This window comes from Antennarius striatus, chromosome 21, assembly GCF_040054535.1.
Source record: "Antennarius striatus isolate MH-2024 chromosome 21, ASM4005453v1, whole genome shotgun sequence".
Taxonomy (NCBI): Eukaryota; Metazoa; Chordata; class Actinopteri; order Lophiiformes; family Antennariidae; genus Antennarius; species Antennarius striatus.
Genome location: NC_090796.1, coordinates 11854777 through 11868256, shown reverse-complemented (window position 1 = coordinate 11868256; position 13480 = coordinate 11854777). Strand labels below are relative to the sequence as shown.

Sequence of the window (13480 nt, the reverse complement as noted above, 5' to 3'; positions counted from 1 at the left end):
CTTGTAGGGACGGATCCTCCTCAGTATTGTCGTTACCAGGTCTGCAGTGATGACGGTCTCGGTCGTGGTGGGTGCAGGAGGTCGTGATGAGGTTGGAAGTCCAGTGGTTGAGGTTTATTGAACCCTGTGAGGATCAAGGATCACAAATCAATTTCCTATAATGTATGTGTGACCACCCTGTTCTGTTGACTGGATAAGAAATGGCTCAGGAGTCGAGGTGGACGGATCAGTTGTGTATTTATTCCTGAGAACAATCAAACATGCACAAGAACAAATTGAGTGTTGATCCAACAAGACCACAGCATGCTAGCTTCTCTCTGCTATAGGTTGCCCACAGTGATCGTATAGTGGTTTGTATTTAATTATAATAACATTATATGCACACAATAATCACTTTCAGCATTCATATTCAGTCACATGTACGTATCAGTAAATCACAGCCAGCTCAACCTAAATGCACACTAACTGTTCTGCTGCCAGGGGGTGGCAGCAGAGCACCAGAGGGTGGCAGCAGAGCACCAGAGGGTGGCATTTGATGAACTAACAAATGATTGTTAGTTCATCATTTGTGTTCGGCACCCTCTAACACAAATGATGAACTAACAATATAAGCAACCACAATGACTAATGTTCTGAAACATTTTCTATATTCAAGGTGAGCTGAAATATCATAGGAAATACAAAATCGTAAAATCATCATTAAGTATCAAGATGGTGTGTTTTGACATGGGGGAAGGGGAGCAAACACGCTGTAGTGTAGTTCCGTCGATTAAAATTATTTTGATAGTCACAACCGGAAGCTATTGACAATCTAACAACGTCTAGCTTTTAATGTTTTCTGTAATTACCCATTATGTCCACAAGAGGGCATCGTGATTAGCGAGAGAGTGAGTAGGACTTCATTGATCCCTTAGGGAGGTTCCGTCAGGGACATTCATTTACAGCTCCTTCAAGAACGTAGAATAACATTATTGACACGTCTTTCGAAATAACTTAGTTGTGTGGTTTTTCCACGGAATAGTTTAACAGATATAAAGCTAGGAAAATCAACATTACGATTATGTTTGTCTTTATCCTTTTGGTGATGTTGTACTAATACCATATCTACTGTATATCTGTGCTTTTGTGTTCCTTTTGGTTTTTGAGTTCACCCCAGTAGTCAGATCCTTACCATCAAGAGCCTCCTGAACATTTATCAGCAATGGAGTTTAACATGTCTTACTGTTTGAAATGTATACAATCGTAAAACTGCTTGAAATGCTAACTAGCAGTAGCCCCCTTACAAAAACTAAAATGTGTAATACGACCATTGACCACAGGAGGGCAGTGTCACCTATATAATTTTGTTCAAGAGGAAGACGGAGATGTGTTCTTTCTGGATGGTTAACCCACATTTTACCATCATCTTTCTTTTCAAGAAACATTTGAACAAAGTAAAAGATCACATAGCTTTTTGTTAATGTTTTGCAGTGTAGTTCATTTGTAACATATTTCTACTCAACCTATTTACGGAACTGTGTGGTTTTTGATGTGTGTCGCCCCCCCAAATAATAACCCCTTTCCTAGGCCCTTGGATGGGACACGGGGTCTGGATGAAGGTGGGGTGTAGTTGTGGATAGATAACACTTGGAGGTGCTCTCATCAACCTCTTACAGTCTGATTGGTGTGTACTTTTCAAAACTTCCTGGTTAAAAAAAGCTGAGCTGAGAGGAAGACTTCATGCTCTTCTGTCAGCATTAGGACAACAGATAAATAGCGCGCGCGCGCGCGCGCACACACACACACACACACACACACACACACACACACACACACACACACACACACACACACACACACACACACACACACACACACACACACACACACACACACACACACACACACACACACGAAACACTATTGAGTTTTTCTGGTTTATTTTAATCCTGATATATAACAAAGGCACCAAACCTCATCCACTTATAAATTCAAGTAAATAGACAAATGTTCACTTGACAGCCACATTGTCACAAATATAGAGGATGTAAAAGGTGCTGCACATTTTATGGAAACAGCAGTATGCTGCAGATGAAACATGGTCCGCGCTCATCAACGCATACTATATCATATTTGCTGGATATAATTAAAAGATGTTGCTGTGTACTTCAGAATAAAATGCCATTATATGAATACCATATTTATATTTACACATAAGGTAAAATATTTCTTACATATGGAAAGAAATTTGTGTAAATTAGAGGAGTAAAGAATTTATTCTTTTACATTTTGAAATAAATACAAAAAGACCCTCCCCACTACTTACAGGACATTGTACTTTAACAAAAGGTGCCACCAGGGCTTCACATTAAAATAAATAACATCCAAATACATACTTGTGTCAGATTCAACATTTTAAGAAACATTACATTCAGAAATCAGGTCTACATGTTAGAAAGAAAGGAAACAAAGAAACAGCTCTGCACGAACAAGTTTATAAGAGGTGTTAAAGATCATCAGAACTGATTGTAGGTGTAGTTGAACAGAAAATGTACTCGTCTATTTGAAGTCAGTGGAGATGTCACACAGTCATAACAGCTGGGAGTGCTTTAAACCAGCAACGTGATTGCAAATAATTACCATTTCATGAAACCTGATTTTCAGTTGGAACCAAAAACCAGAATGAACAAAAGGACGACAGCAACCATTAATGAGTTCTCTCTTGGATCCCCATCCAACCTAATGCTAAGCTGCTGGCAAGAGATCATCTTTTAAAAATGTGAGGTGTTACAGTTGAAGTTACAGAACTTCATCACTGCACTCAAATTCCAATGTCATGTCATTAAGTTAAAGATGGATGAAAATAAAAGAGTTCAGTTTTAGTTGTGTAGTGTGGCTACATTTGTCACATTGACAGTAAATTACAATTAGATGTTTTATCATCAACCAGTTTTAAATTGGCAAATGTGTTAAAAATGACTGCTATAAAAGGACTTTATTATTATTGACTCTTGTTTGTACTGTACTAACTATTGTTTATAGATCTGATTATCCAGATTTGATATGAAAATTAAAGTTAGTTTAATTCTTTTTCCTTTTAATACAGATTTAAATATCTTAGTTGGGTACAAAAAATCAGTATGAAGGTACTAATGACATAAAAACAATCTACGTAAAAGTGGGCAAAATAAAGCTAAAATTTATTAAAAATTTAAAAATATACAGCCAATGTTACTTGGCTGTATAGAGAAAAGAAAGAGTAAGAGTTACCAAATAAATCAAGTTTTACAAAATTCTGAAAGAAAGTCGACATGAGCAGTCAGGAGAAATAAAGAAAAGCCGCAATCAACGATCAATCACTGTTAGTAACCTTTAAAGATAAAAGGCCAATAAAATAAAACTGAATGAAATTAATTTTGTTAAATAGATTTTTATGTCGGGAAAGTCAAGTTCCTGTTTCAGTTTGACAAGGCATTACTAAATAACAAAAACAAAAAAATTAAGATATTGATTTGAGCCATCGTAAAAGCTAAGGCTGTAGCTGGGTTGACATTAAAACTAATAAATATGATAATCTTAATAAAAACAACATTTAAACTACCAAATAAAAATATGTCATTTATCAGACAACATAAAAACACTAAAGACGACAGGACGACAGCGAGAAGAGAAACAAATGTGCAAAATTGTGTTTGAAAAGGAAGAGACGCCTAAGTCTTTTCAGATGTCAGTGCTGAAAAGATCAACGTCCTGCTTGAAGGATGATGCTGATGGATTTCTAATTGTAGGTACTCTTCACAACTCGGTGAAATTAAAGTCTAAAAATATATAGTATGCTCCAAACCCTGGAACTACATGTCACATTTCAACCTTTTTACTTTCAGATCTTAATTTTGACAGAACTTTTTAGTCTGTTTAGTTCAGTTGACTTTTAAAAATGTTAATATATCCCTCTTTAAAAAATAGCATTTTAAAGAAAAACTGCTGCAGTTGCAGGGATCAATAATCAAATATCATAAAATATATTTTTTGAAATTCATATTAAATATCAATATGGTTATCAGGTTACGATGCCTATTTGTGTGATTATTTGTAGACAACTGTGACAGAACTACAATCATTTGTGAAGAGCTACTGATCATTATTACAGAGACAGAATCACAAAATGTTAAAGATAGTGCTACAGCATTTCAAGGCAGCACGGCAGAACAGCGTTGTCACCACTGTTGAGTACCTACACCACCTTAAAATGTTTTGTGTATTACCACCTTTAGGACAGGGACAGCAGTATCCAAGAAACTCTCTAGTGTCTGCTTCCATCATAATAGGTCTCGCTTTGTTTTTCTTTTTCATAAACAATGGACAAAATGTTTCTGACAGTACGGTGAGAGTGGCACAAGAACCAAACAAGCCAGCTTGTCAGCTTCCATCACTACATTATCAGCCAAAACCAGCCTCATGCCAGACACAGAGAGACCACCATCTCCCTCTCTATCGCCTCCAGCAGAAACATACCTGAAGAATTTTGGCTCACTAAACTCTTCTTTTCTTTTTCATCTTCAAGTGTTAAATTTTGGGAGAAAAAAGTGGTACAAAAAAAAGAAAAAGAAAAAGAAGCCTCCCATTTCTTTTGAATGTGATTTCTTTGGGTAATAGGAGATGCTTTCCTTCTGTCCCTGATCACACACCTGACGTCTTCAACAGCCGGTTGCGATGGTTCTTTGGACAACCAATGAACTGAGACGAGCCAGACCTGCTTGTCCGCACGAACACTCCAAAGTGATATTGGGCGGGATTTTCAATTTTAAAAAAATGAATGGGTGAAACTACAGTTCATCATTCAACAAAGGTCATCTTAATCAAGGCTTTAACCGAATCCCATCCTCCACTTGCTGGGCTAACACCAGACATGATCAGGCTCCTTCAGGACTTGAGAGGGGACAATATCCTGGAATTCTGTGAACCGTCAGACCCTCAATGAAAAATCACACTTCTGCGAGTTTAGAAGTAGTCAACCTGACTCTTTTCTCTCTCTGTGGATTCATTTGTGGAACTTCCAGTTCCTGAAGAGGTGAAGTTTCCATGCTGAGGGGGTCAGGTGGACAGGGTGGAGATGCTCCCTAAGGGAGGAAGATAAAGAAGCTTGTATGATTCTTCCTGCCCCCACCCTGCCCTCAACCACCCAGGCCTTCAGGCTTGAAGCTGTAGACAGGTACCCTGAAGAATGTAACAGAATAAGAGAATAGAGTAGAAGTGTTGGAAGTATTATCAGACATTATTTATCTATCACTTTAACTTTTCTCAAACATACTGGGCTGCATGCTATTTGGGAATTTCTAACACTGTTAACAAAAATCTGGTGGTTTAAGAACTTGGTTAAAAAGGGTTTTTAAATAGTTCTGAATTTGAAACAGGGTCCAAGAATAAAATAAAACAATATTTATCAGAAAAAACACTTAATTCAGATCCAAAAACAGAACTAATTGATTGTAATTCTTTTCCCCTTATTCTGAATTCTACTTTTTGCATGTATTACCAAATGACATCTATACTTATTTATTAATATTTTCTTCTGTAGACTGCTGTAAGGTTAGATGTTAGAGATAACATACGGTACCTCTGTTGCCTTTCCATGCACAGGCAGCAGGCATAGTGAGTTTCACTCCTGCAGCTCTGTCAGAGCCACACAGCATGCAGCTCTATCATCCTTACTCTGGACTGGACTCTCGGCGCTGCCCCCAGTCGTCATGCTACGGCTGCGACTGGTCAGCTTTTTCAGCTCGCTAGCAAATGAAATGACTTTCTTTTTGTCTTCCCGCACCACCTGGAAGCAGAAATAGATTCCTATTTGTGAAAAATAATAGAAATGAGCATTTAGGTCTTTTTTTGTCTTAGAGATTTTAATAATGAACAAAACTTTAAAATCAAACAAAATCTTTCAAGATTTATTCAACAAAGCGGCTTGTTTACATATTCTTTTTATTGTCACAAAAAAAAAAAAAAAAAGAGTTCTGATGTAGGGTTGTTCATCAATAAAATACATTTTGACAGATGTACAGCAATAAGAATTATGGAAATAAGTGAATAAAACCAATGGTTAAACAGAAAACACAACAACAACACATGCAATAAAGCTGAACACAAAGGAGGCAGTTTTGTATTAAAAGCATGTCAAAGTTTTAAATTACAATAAGGACATAAAAAAGGATTGAAATGGGAACAAGCACAAAGTCACAGAAAGTTGAAAGCACATGCAAAGTTAAAACTAAGCAAGTGTTGATTAAACAAGCAGTAAAAAATAAACACTATTAAAAGAAAATAATGGTCAACTGGAATGAATTAAATAACCATAGATTAAAAAAATATGACATAGAAATGAACACAAACAAACAAATAAATAGACAAGTCTCTAAAATCAAAAATTAGTTGTTGCATTTCGAGCTACCTGCTCTTTGAGTTTAAGAATGAACTTTCCCGCGCCTCGCCAGCGGCTCTGAGCTTGGTACACACATTCGTGATCCAGCAGCACTCGCTGCAGGGGCTTGGTGCCAGACGACTTCTTAGAGCCAGCATCCTTGGTCACTTCCTCCATGAGGACATAGTCACACGGGTTGGGGTTGGAGAGGATACTGTAGGAATACTTGGCCTTTGACAGAGTCTGGTCAAGACATACAGTGGGGAAGAAACAAATTAAAACTATATTAAGGGTCCTATAGATTTTTGTAAATTCAAATACTACTGTTTCTAAGTGTGTTCTCGACTCTTCCCACCTGCTGTATGATGTCCTGAGCCGTGCTGTAACGCGGGGCCTTGATCACAGTGTGAGGCTGCTCTGGTGAAACTTCATGGACCTGGATGAAGAACATATCTTCTTCTGTTGCTCCTCCTGTGCTTTCTCTACCACTCACCATCACCTCCTCCTCTCCCTCCTGCACAGGGTTCTTCTCAGTTAAGTTCTGCAAGAACGAAACCACTTACTAAGGATAAACTTATGTGGATTTAGACCTGTATGCATTCGAGATCTAAGTGCATTGTACAAGGCAACCACATGGGGGAGCCACAGCATTACAGATTACCGGTTCATAAAAAAAGTGCCTTTTCATAATGCTTGTGATAATCTATTAGAAGTTAAAGACTCATCTAGTAAAAACATATTAATCAATGGATCAGATTAAGCACAGTTACCTCCTCTTTTGTTTTGAGGCTGATCCTTCCCACATATCCCTCCTCAGTGTTCCAACTGGAAACCAGTCTGACCACCTCCTCTTCAGGAGCAAGAGGACGTTGCAGAGCGCAGCGCTTCACCTCGCTGCGCTCCTTCAACAGAGGAACCTTCTCCTCGCACAGGAAGTACTCCGATGGATTTCCGATAGATGCTGCAACCTGTGGGGCATTGACACTTTACATGACAATTGAAAAATCTCCAAGTTTTGGCAGAAAAAAACCCTAAAAAACTGCTATTTAAATACCAACCATGTCCAGTAGCTGTTTGGCGGTCGTCTGTTCTGTAACGTGGAAGACACTGAAGGGCTCAGGACCGGGAGCTCCATACACCGTCACCCTGTGCTGCTGCAGCCCACATTTCTCCTCTGAGCTGAACAGCTGTGCAGAGAACAGGGGAGGACAAAGCAGGAGGTTATCATGACTCATGTGATCATAGCATATCTATTTTAATTAAATAAGATATCAAGAATATTCTCAGAGCATTATCTGTCCAAGTTTGACTTAGTTAAAGTATATAAGATGAAAATAATATATTCAAAAGCATCTGAAATGAAAGTATTCAATTTGTAAAAAAATGTTCCATGTTGGTGTTTAACTATTTTAGCAGATACAACTACATTTGGAGGAACAAGGTCTCACCAGTGATGAGGGTGTGGCGCCCCCTGTAGGAGCTTCCTCAGTTCTGCGGCTGTAGATGAACAAGCTTGACACTTCAAGGTGCTCATTATGTTGCGTTCTCAACTGGATGTGTCTGTAACCTGATAGATTCAACAATGAATAAATAAATAAAAATGATCAAAAAAGCCCCCAGCAATTTTCTAACATCTTTCATGCCTTTATGATAGTTTTTTAATACGTGCCCTCACAGCTGTACTCAATTTCAATTTCCATCTACAATTAAAATCTATCATTTTTAGGATAATATCTGCTGTGGGTGACACGCCTACCTGACTTTAGGGCCTTTAGAGGCAGAGTCCTCTGAGCAGTAGTCTGGGAACTGTTGTTCTCCACAACGGCCAAGCGCAGGAAGCACATCTCTTCAAAGTGCACAGTGAACTGAAAGTGCTCGCTCCACATGGGGTTGAGGGTGTTACGGTGTATGGGTTTAGTACGGAAGTGACAGCTGTCTATCGGCATTCCCAGTATGTCCAGCTCCAGGCAGGGGCTGCCAGTGCTGTTACCGGGACAGACGTTCTGTCCGGACACAATCTGAGGAAAGATGATGAGTACATCAATATCAGCCTTATTTTTTCAGTTCAGTGAATGACGCCAAATAAGTCAGCAAACTCAATCTGACGTGCCAACAATGACTCAATTTATACCTTTCTGTCGCTCTAAAGTTTAATGAGTTTAAGATTAATGTCTGTTCCTCTACCATCAACTGCTGTTTTTACTGGATCATCGTTCATGTTTTCTCATCTGATCTGAATCTGAACTTGACAAATGATCATTGAAGGCAGTAGATAAACACTCTTTTCCCACAGTTCAAGGCAGCAGTATTTTGACATTACTGACACAATTTTGTCATTTTGTTGTGTTTCTTCTGGCAGAAATTCAAACTTTTTATCTGTCAGGATATTACAAATATTCAGGACTCATCTGAAAACAGAAATAACCGTTTAAAACCAGCAGATTGTTTACCATTGCTCAAATTGCACCACTCACTTTATGTCAGGAAAACAAATTTGGAATTGACCTAAAAGAAAAACTACAGTTTACTACATAGACAGATCTTTGAAGGCTGATTCAGTGAAATCATTTTAATGCTTTCTTGTCCCATCCAAACAGGTCATACTCTGTTGTTTCTATCTGTGACTGGTGGCCTTCCTGTATGTTACAGTGAACCTGGAACAATGAGAATCTAACAAGGCAGCTGCCCACACGATGTTATCAGCTAAAAACAAGGCTGCATCTGGGAAAGAGCGACATATATCTCCCTGTACTGAAAGCAGATTTGGTGAAATAAGGTTCAAGTTACACTAGTACTGTGAACCAGTCACACAAAGTGATGACAAGCGCATGTTGAAAACAAGGCAGCCAGAGACTGCAAAATCCAGGGACACCCCTGAATTCAACATTTTACCTTGACCTACACATTTTTGTCGGTCTAGCTTCCTGAAAATGTTGCTTTTTGTTTTGTGATTATATCTCTTCAGGTTTCAGAGATGTGTACCTATAAAGGTATACAGTGCGCCGTTGTTCCTCGCGGTTAATCTGGTCCAAGAGCAAATGTGATTAACGAATTCCGCGATAGAGTGACAAACTATTTATCTTATTATTTACGGTAATTTAAACGTTTATGAACCCTCCCCATTATGATATTATACCACCTTCTATCTGTAATTACCTTTTCCCACACTCTTATCGACTGTTTAAAGCGCTTTTGTTTCTCACGGAAGTCAGAGACTCACAGAACGTAGCACACTTCGGGATGCCGTCAGCCTAAAGAATGTGTGTACAGTATCACCTGACTGCCTTCCAAAAATCTGGGATGAGTACAAAAGTTGAAATTTGACCTTGACCTACTTTTCTCAAGATCAAGGTCATCATTTCATTTTCATCATCATTTGCCGTCCAAGTAAAGTGCTTTTTGTTTCATCTTTCCATCTGCAACGGTTGGGAAGATATTTGGTGGACGAACGGATGGACGAACACACAAAAACTGACAATTACAATACATCACCGCTTTGCGGGATATACGTAACTAGCCAGTGGAAAGAGAAGTGTGGACATATTGCAATGTTTTCATGAGGTTCTGTTCTCCTTCATGCTGTATGAAGCTTTCACAAAAAAAGTATCTAACTGCTGCGCAGAGCGGATGCTCGTGAGTCACTATTTTTGATAAAGCGATAAAAATTTCCTACAGACTAAATGATACCATATTGTGATAAACAACTATTTTTGATCAATTCACTTCATCCTACAATTGAATTAACTACTATTGAATTAACTAGTATACCTTAGTGACTGTCAAATAATTAAAACGTGTATGTATGTACAATCACAATAAACTTTCATAACAAGATTTAATGCACCTAATATGAGCACTTAGGTGTGTACTTTAGTATCAATTCATAATGTCTGAGCAGTCATTGCAGGTATGCTAGTAAGGCTAGAAAAGAGGCCAAAGAAATAATTAAACACATTCAGGGAACTGTATCATACATACCTAAAAACAAATTAATATCAAGTAGTCTAGTTAATTTCAATTGACCCTTCCAGTTCCATTTTTGTTTTAAATGTGAAGCAACAGTTGTTCAAATAGAAGATAACAGTAGATACTTTACTTGGAAACTAAGATCATGCATGAATAGGCCAGAAGCTAAAGGCACGAATGAAAGTCAAGAAGACAGCTTTCAATCTTATCATCTGAACGTACAGTGAGTGAATAAGAAGTTGGGCTCATCATCTCCAACTCTCTCTCCATTGGACAGAACTGCTGATAGAGCGGACAGCTGCGGTCCCAAAGTACCGCTGGCTTCAGGACGTAGCCACAGCCACCATTAGCCTCAAATAAAGCTGTGTTCAACTGCATTGGCAGATCTGAGGAGAAAAAAAGAAGGGACCGGAAAAGGCATTCAGGTGATAATTATTGCATTGAATAACAAGGCAGTAAAACACTGCAACATCCCGCGACGTACCCTGACCTACTTTCAGGGTAGGTCAGGGTACCCTGAAAGTAGTACCTGACTAGTGCATAGACTAGTGCATATGGAGAAGGCCAGTGTGAGCTAGTGCATAGGTAGATCAAAACTCTAGCTTTTATCTAGGGTCTTACACTGGTCTTCTCCCTCGTCTTTCTATCTTATCCGGTTCCTGAGTGTACAAAACTTGAAATTTGACTGTGACCTATTTTTCTCAAGGTCAAGGTCACCATCTCACTTTCATCCCCTATGCCGGCCGAGTAATGCACTTTTTAAAAAATCTTTCTATCTGCAACGGTTGCAAAGATATTTGGTGGATGAACAAACAAACGAACGAACATAGAAACACGCGAACACTGACAATTGCACTACATCACTGCTTTGAGGCAGGATGTAAAAAAAGATATCTACAACCAAATATCTCCATTCCATCCAGAATAGAGGGTAGATTCATCTTTCCTGTACATTATACTATTTCCAATGAGTGACACAAACTGTCCTTACCATCAGTCTGATAGTTGAGCGCCACCAGCTGAATACCATGCAGCCAGAAAAGCAGGGGGTTTGGATTTGTTGAGTCGATCCTGGTGGCTGCTGGGTAAGTCCTGAGCAGCTGGCACACTGTGTGCTGAATAAGCTTTTGAGAGTAACGACGGCACAGGCGCTTAGCGGCATTCTCGTTGACGGAGGATATGTGGTAGCATTTGGGCGTGCGGATGATGGCGCTCAATGAGGTCGGGGCATTGAGAACAGGAGATGTCTGCTGCTCCTCCCAGCTCAGCCTCTCCGTGCCACCTAGAGGGAGAAGAGATGTTCAAAGATCAGGCTTAATATGAAGGCAGTTGCCACAGTTAATTCAGACCCCATATCAGGGGGTTGCATTTTTATAAGTAAGTTATAATTTCGAATTCAGCATATCCAGAAGTTTTCTAAATCTATAATGAGGTATTAGGTACCTTGCAAACCTAATTTCCTTGATTAAATTCAGGAAATGTCAACCAGAGTATGATGAGGAACATAAACTTTAAAAGTAAAACCTGTAATTGCATTAATATTATGAATGAAGGCAATACTACTCAGCAATGCTAACAATTACCTTTTCCTGTTGTGGGACCTGTGCCAAATATGGACTTCCTGCTCTTACCCCGGTCCTTATTTCTGCCAGAGCCAGCTGGAGACAATGTGGACAGGCCTGGGGTGCCACACATAACAAAAGGCAGAAAGAAGAACCTTCTCAATAATGCAGCACAAAAGCAGTGGACACCACATTGTATACAAAATCCAGTAATAATTTTCTCTAAATCTTGCCACATTCCACTGCTGTATAATGTAATAAGACAATTCATTATAATGAACTCACAAGAATAACTCCAGATTCATTTGTTTCATTGGGCTTAGTTTAAGCTCAGTGATTTTTGCATTAATTGTAGAACTGTGGCAGCAGTAGATATCCCAAGAGTTTGAAACAAGGTAAATGCTCTCCAATCCTCTATTGAATGGGTACTTTCTCGATGATGAAAGTTTCTTAAGAAAATTTTGATGTATTCAAATAAAAATTAAAAGTAATGCGTCTGCCTGCAACACTTTAATCATCAGGCAGGGCAACCAGATTGCATTCTGTCTGAATCAAGACACAATCCATTTCTTCTAACTCAAAAATCAGGTCCCTGGAAACAGTTATCACACAAAATATTAAGTTTTAGAATTGCCAATGCCATGCAAGGAGAAGAGGACAAACACACAGAACATTTAAGGGAGGAAGGAGGAGGTTCATATTTGAAGGAGCAAAAAATAACTGAGACAAATGGCATTGAGGAATGAAGATAGATCCTAATAAAGAGAAAATAAGATAACTGGTATGAGAAAGCAGCAGAATCTAAACACCCTAACTGATAAGCAGAGAAAATTGCCATGTATATAAATCATTCTTATTTTAACAATTTAAAATGTGGCATATTAGTTTGTAGCAAAATAGTCAACATTGGAAGAAAGTTGAAATGTGACTGTGTATATGGACATGCAATGTCTCTTTATACTGTATATATATCCCCAAAACATTTCCATAGACTGAAGTACATCACAAATCTGCTGCGCTACTCTCAGAGTTCGACACAATGAAGTATCCTTCTTTCCCATGGGGAAGAAAAGCATTTGTGATCTTAGTGGGTGTTCTGTGTGGGAGAGGAAGAGTGTAACACTGGGATATTCAATATTGTAAGATAAAAAAAAAGTAAAAACACGGGAAAGGTTTGACCTCTTAAATATAATATTAGAGTTGATTAGATAAGAAAAAGATGGAAAGAAAGGGAGATAATTATAGAATATCAGAAGTAAAAGAAGAAAGGTTGGTTTTGATTGGGGATAAATTACATTGCGGTGGGAGAAAAAAACTTTGCAAGAGAGAGGAAACTGTAAAGCAAGTGAAAATGGAAAGTGAATAAACAGAGGAAAAATAGTGAGTGTCAAAGAGAATGAAAGATAAAAATATTTTCTACCAGGGAATTTCACAGCCTGGCAGTAGATGATGAGGTCGGACAGCTCTTGGGCAATCTGCCGACTTTCCTTCTTGCTCTGAGGAAGATAAAACTCCTCGCCCAGCTCCATGTCAAACACCTAAATATGCAGGTAGCCAC

At 38.6% G+C, this 13480-nt stretch overlaps 1 protein-coding gene across 6 annotated transcripts in view; it reads right to left on the bottom strand.

Annotated features, from left to right (window-relative positions):
* Positions 1–1912: 1912 nt before the first annotated feature.
* Positions 1913–13480, bottom strand: part of plce1 (phospholipase C, epsilon 1) — a 69828-nt gene continuing 58260 nt past the window's right edge. For 4 of the 6 annotated variants that reach the window (XM_068304909.1, XM_068304911.1, XM_068304910.1 and 1 more), the window contains 12 exons: positions 13343–13460; positions 11944–12039; positions 11352–11642; positions 10583–10746; positions 8151–8412; positions 7843–7961; positions 7453–7581; positions 7165–7362; positions 6750–6935; positions 6425–6637; positions 5692–5803; positions 1913–5196 (listed from right to left, as the gene is read on the bottom strand). In XM_068304909.1, the coding sequence (XP_068161010.1) occupies positions 5021–5196; positions 5692–5803; positions 6425–6637; positions 6750–6935; positions 7165–7362; positions 7453–7581; positions 7843–7961; positions 8151–8412; positions 10583–10746; positions 11352–11642; positions 11944–12039; positions 13343–13460 (2064 nt within the window). In that variant the 3' untranslated portion in view covers positions 1913–5020. Of the gene's footprint in view, positions 5197–5596; positions 5804–6424; positions 6638–6749; positions 6936–7164; positions 7363–7452; positions 7582–7842; positions 7962–8150; positions 8413–10582; positions 10747–11351; positions 11643–11943; positions 12040–13342; positions 13461–13480 lie in introns of all 6 variants that reach the window. The other 2 variants (XM_068304913.1, XM_068304914.1) reach the window with 1 other exon arrangement.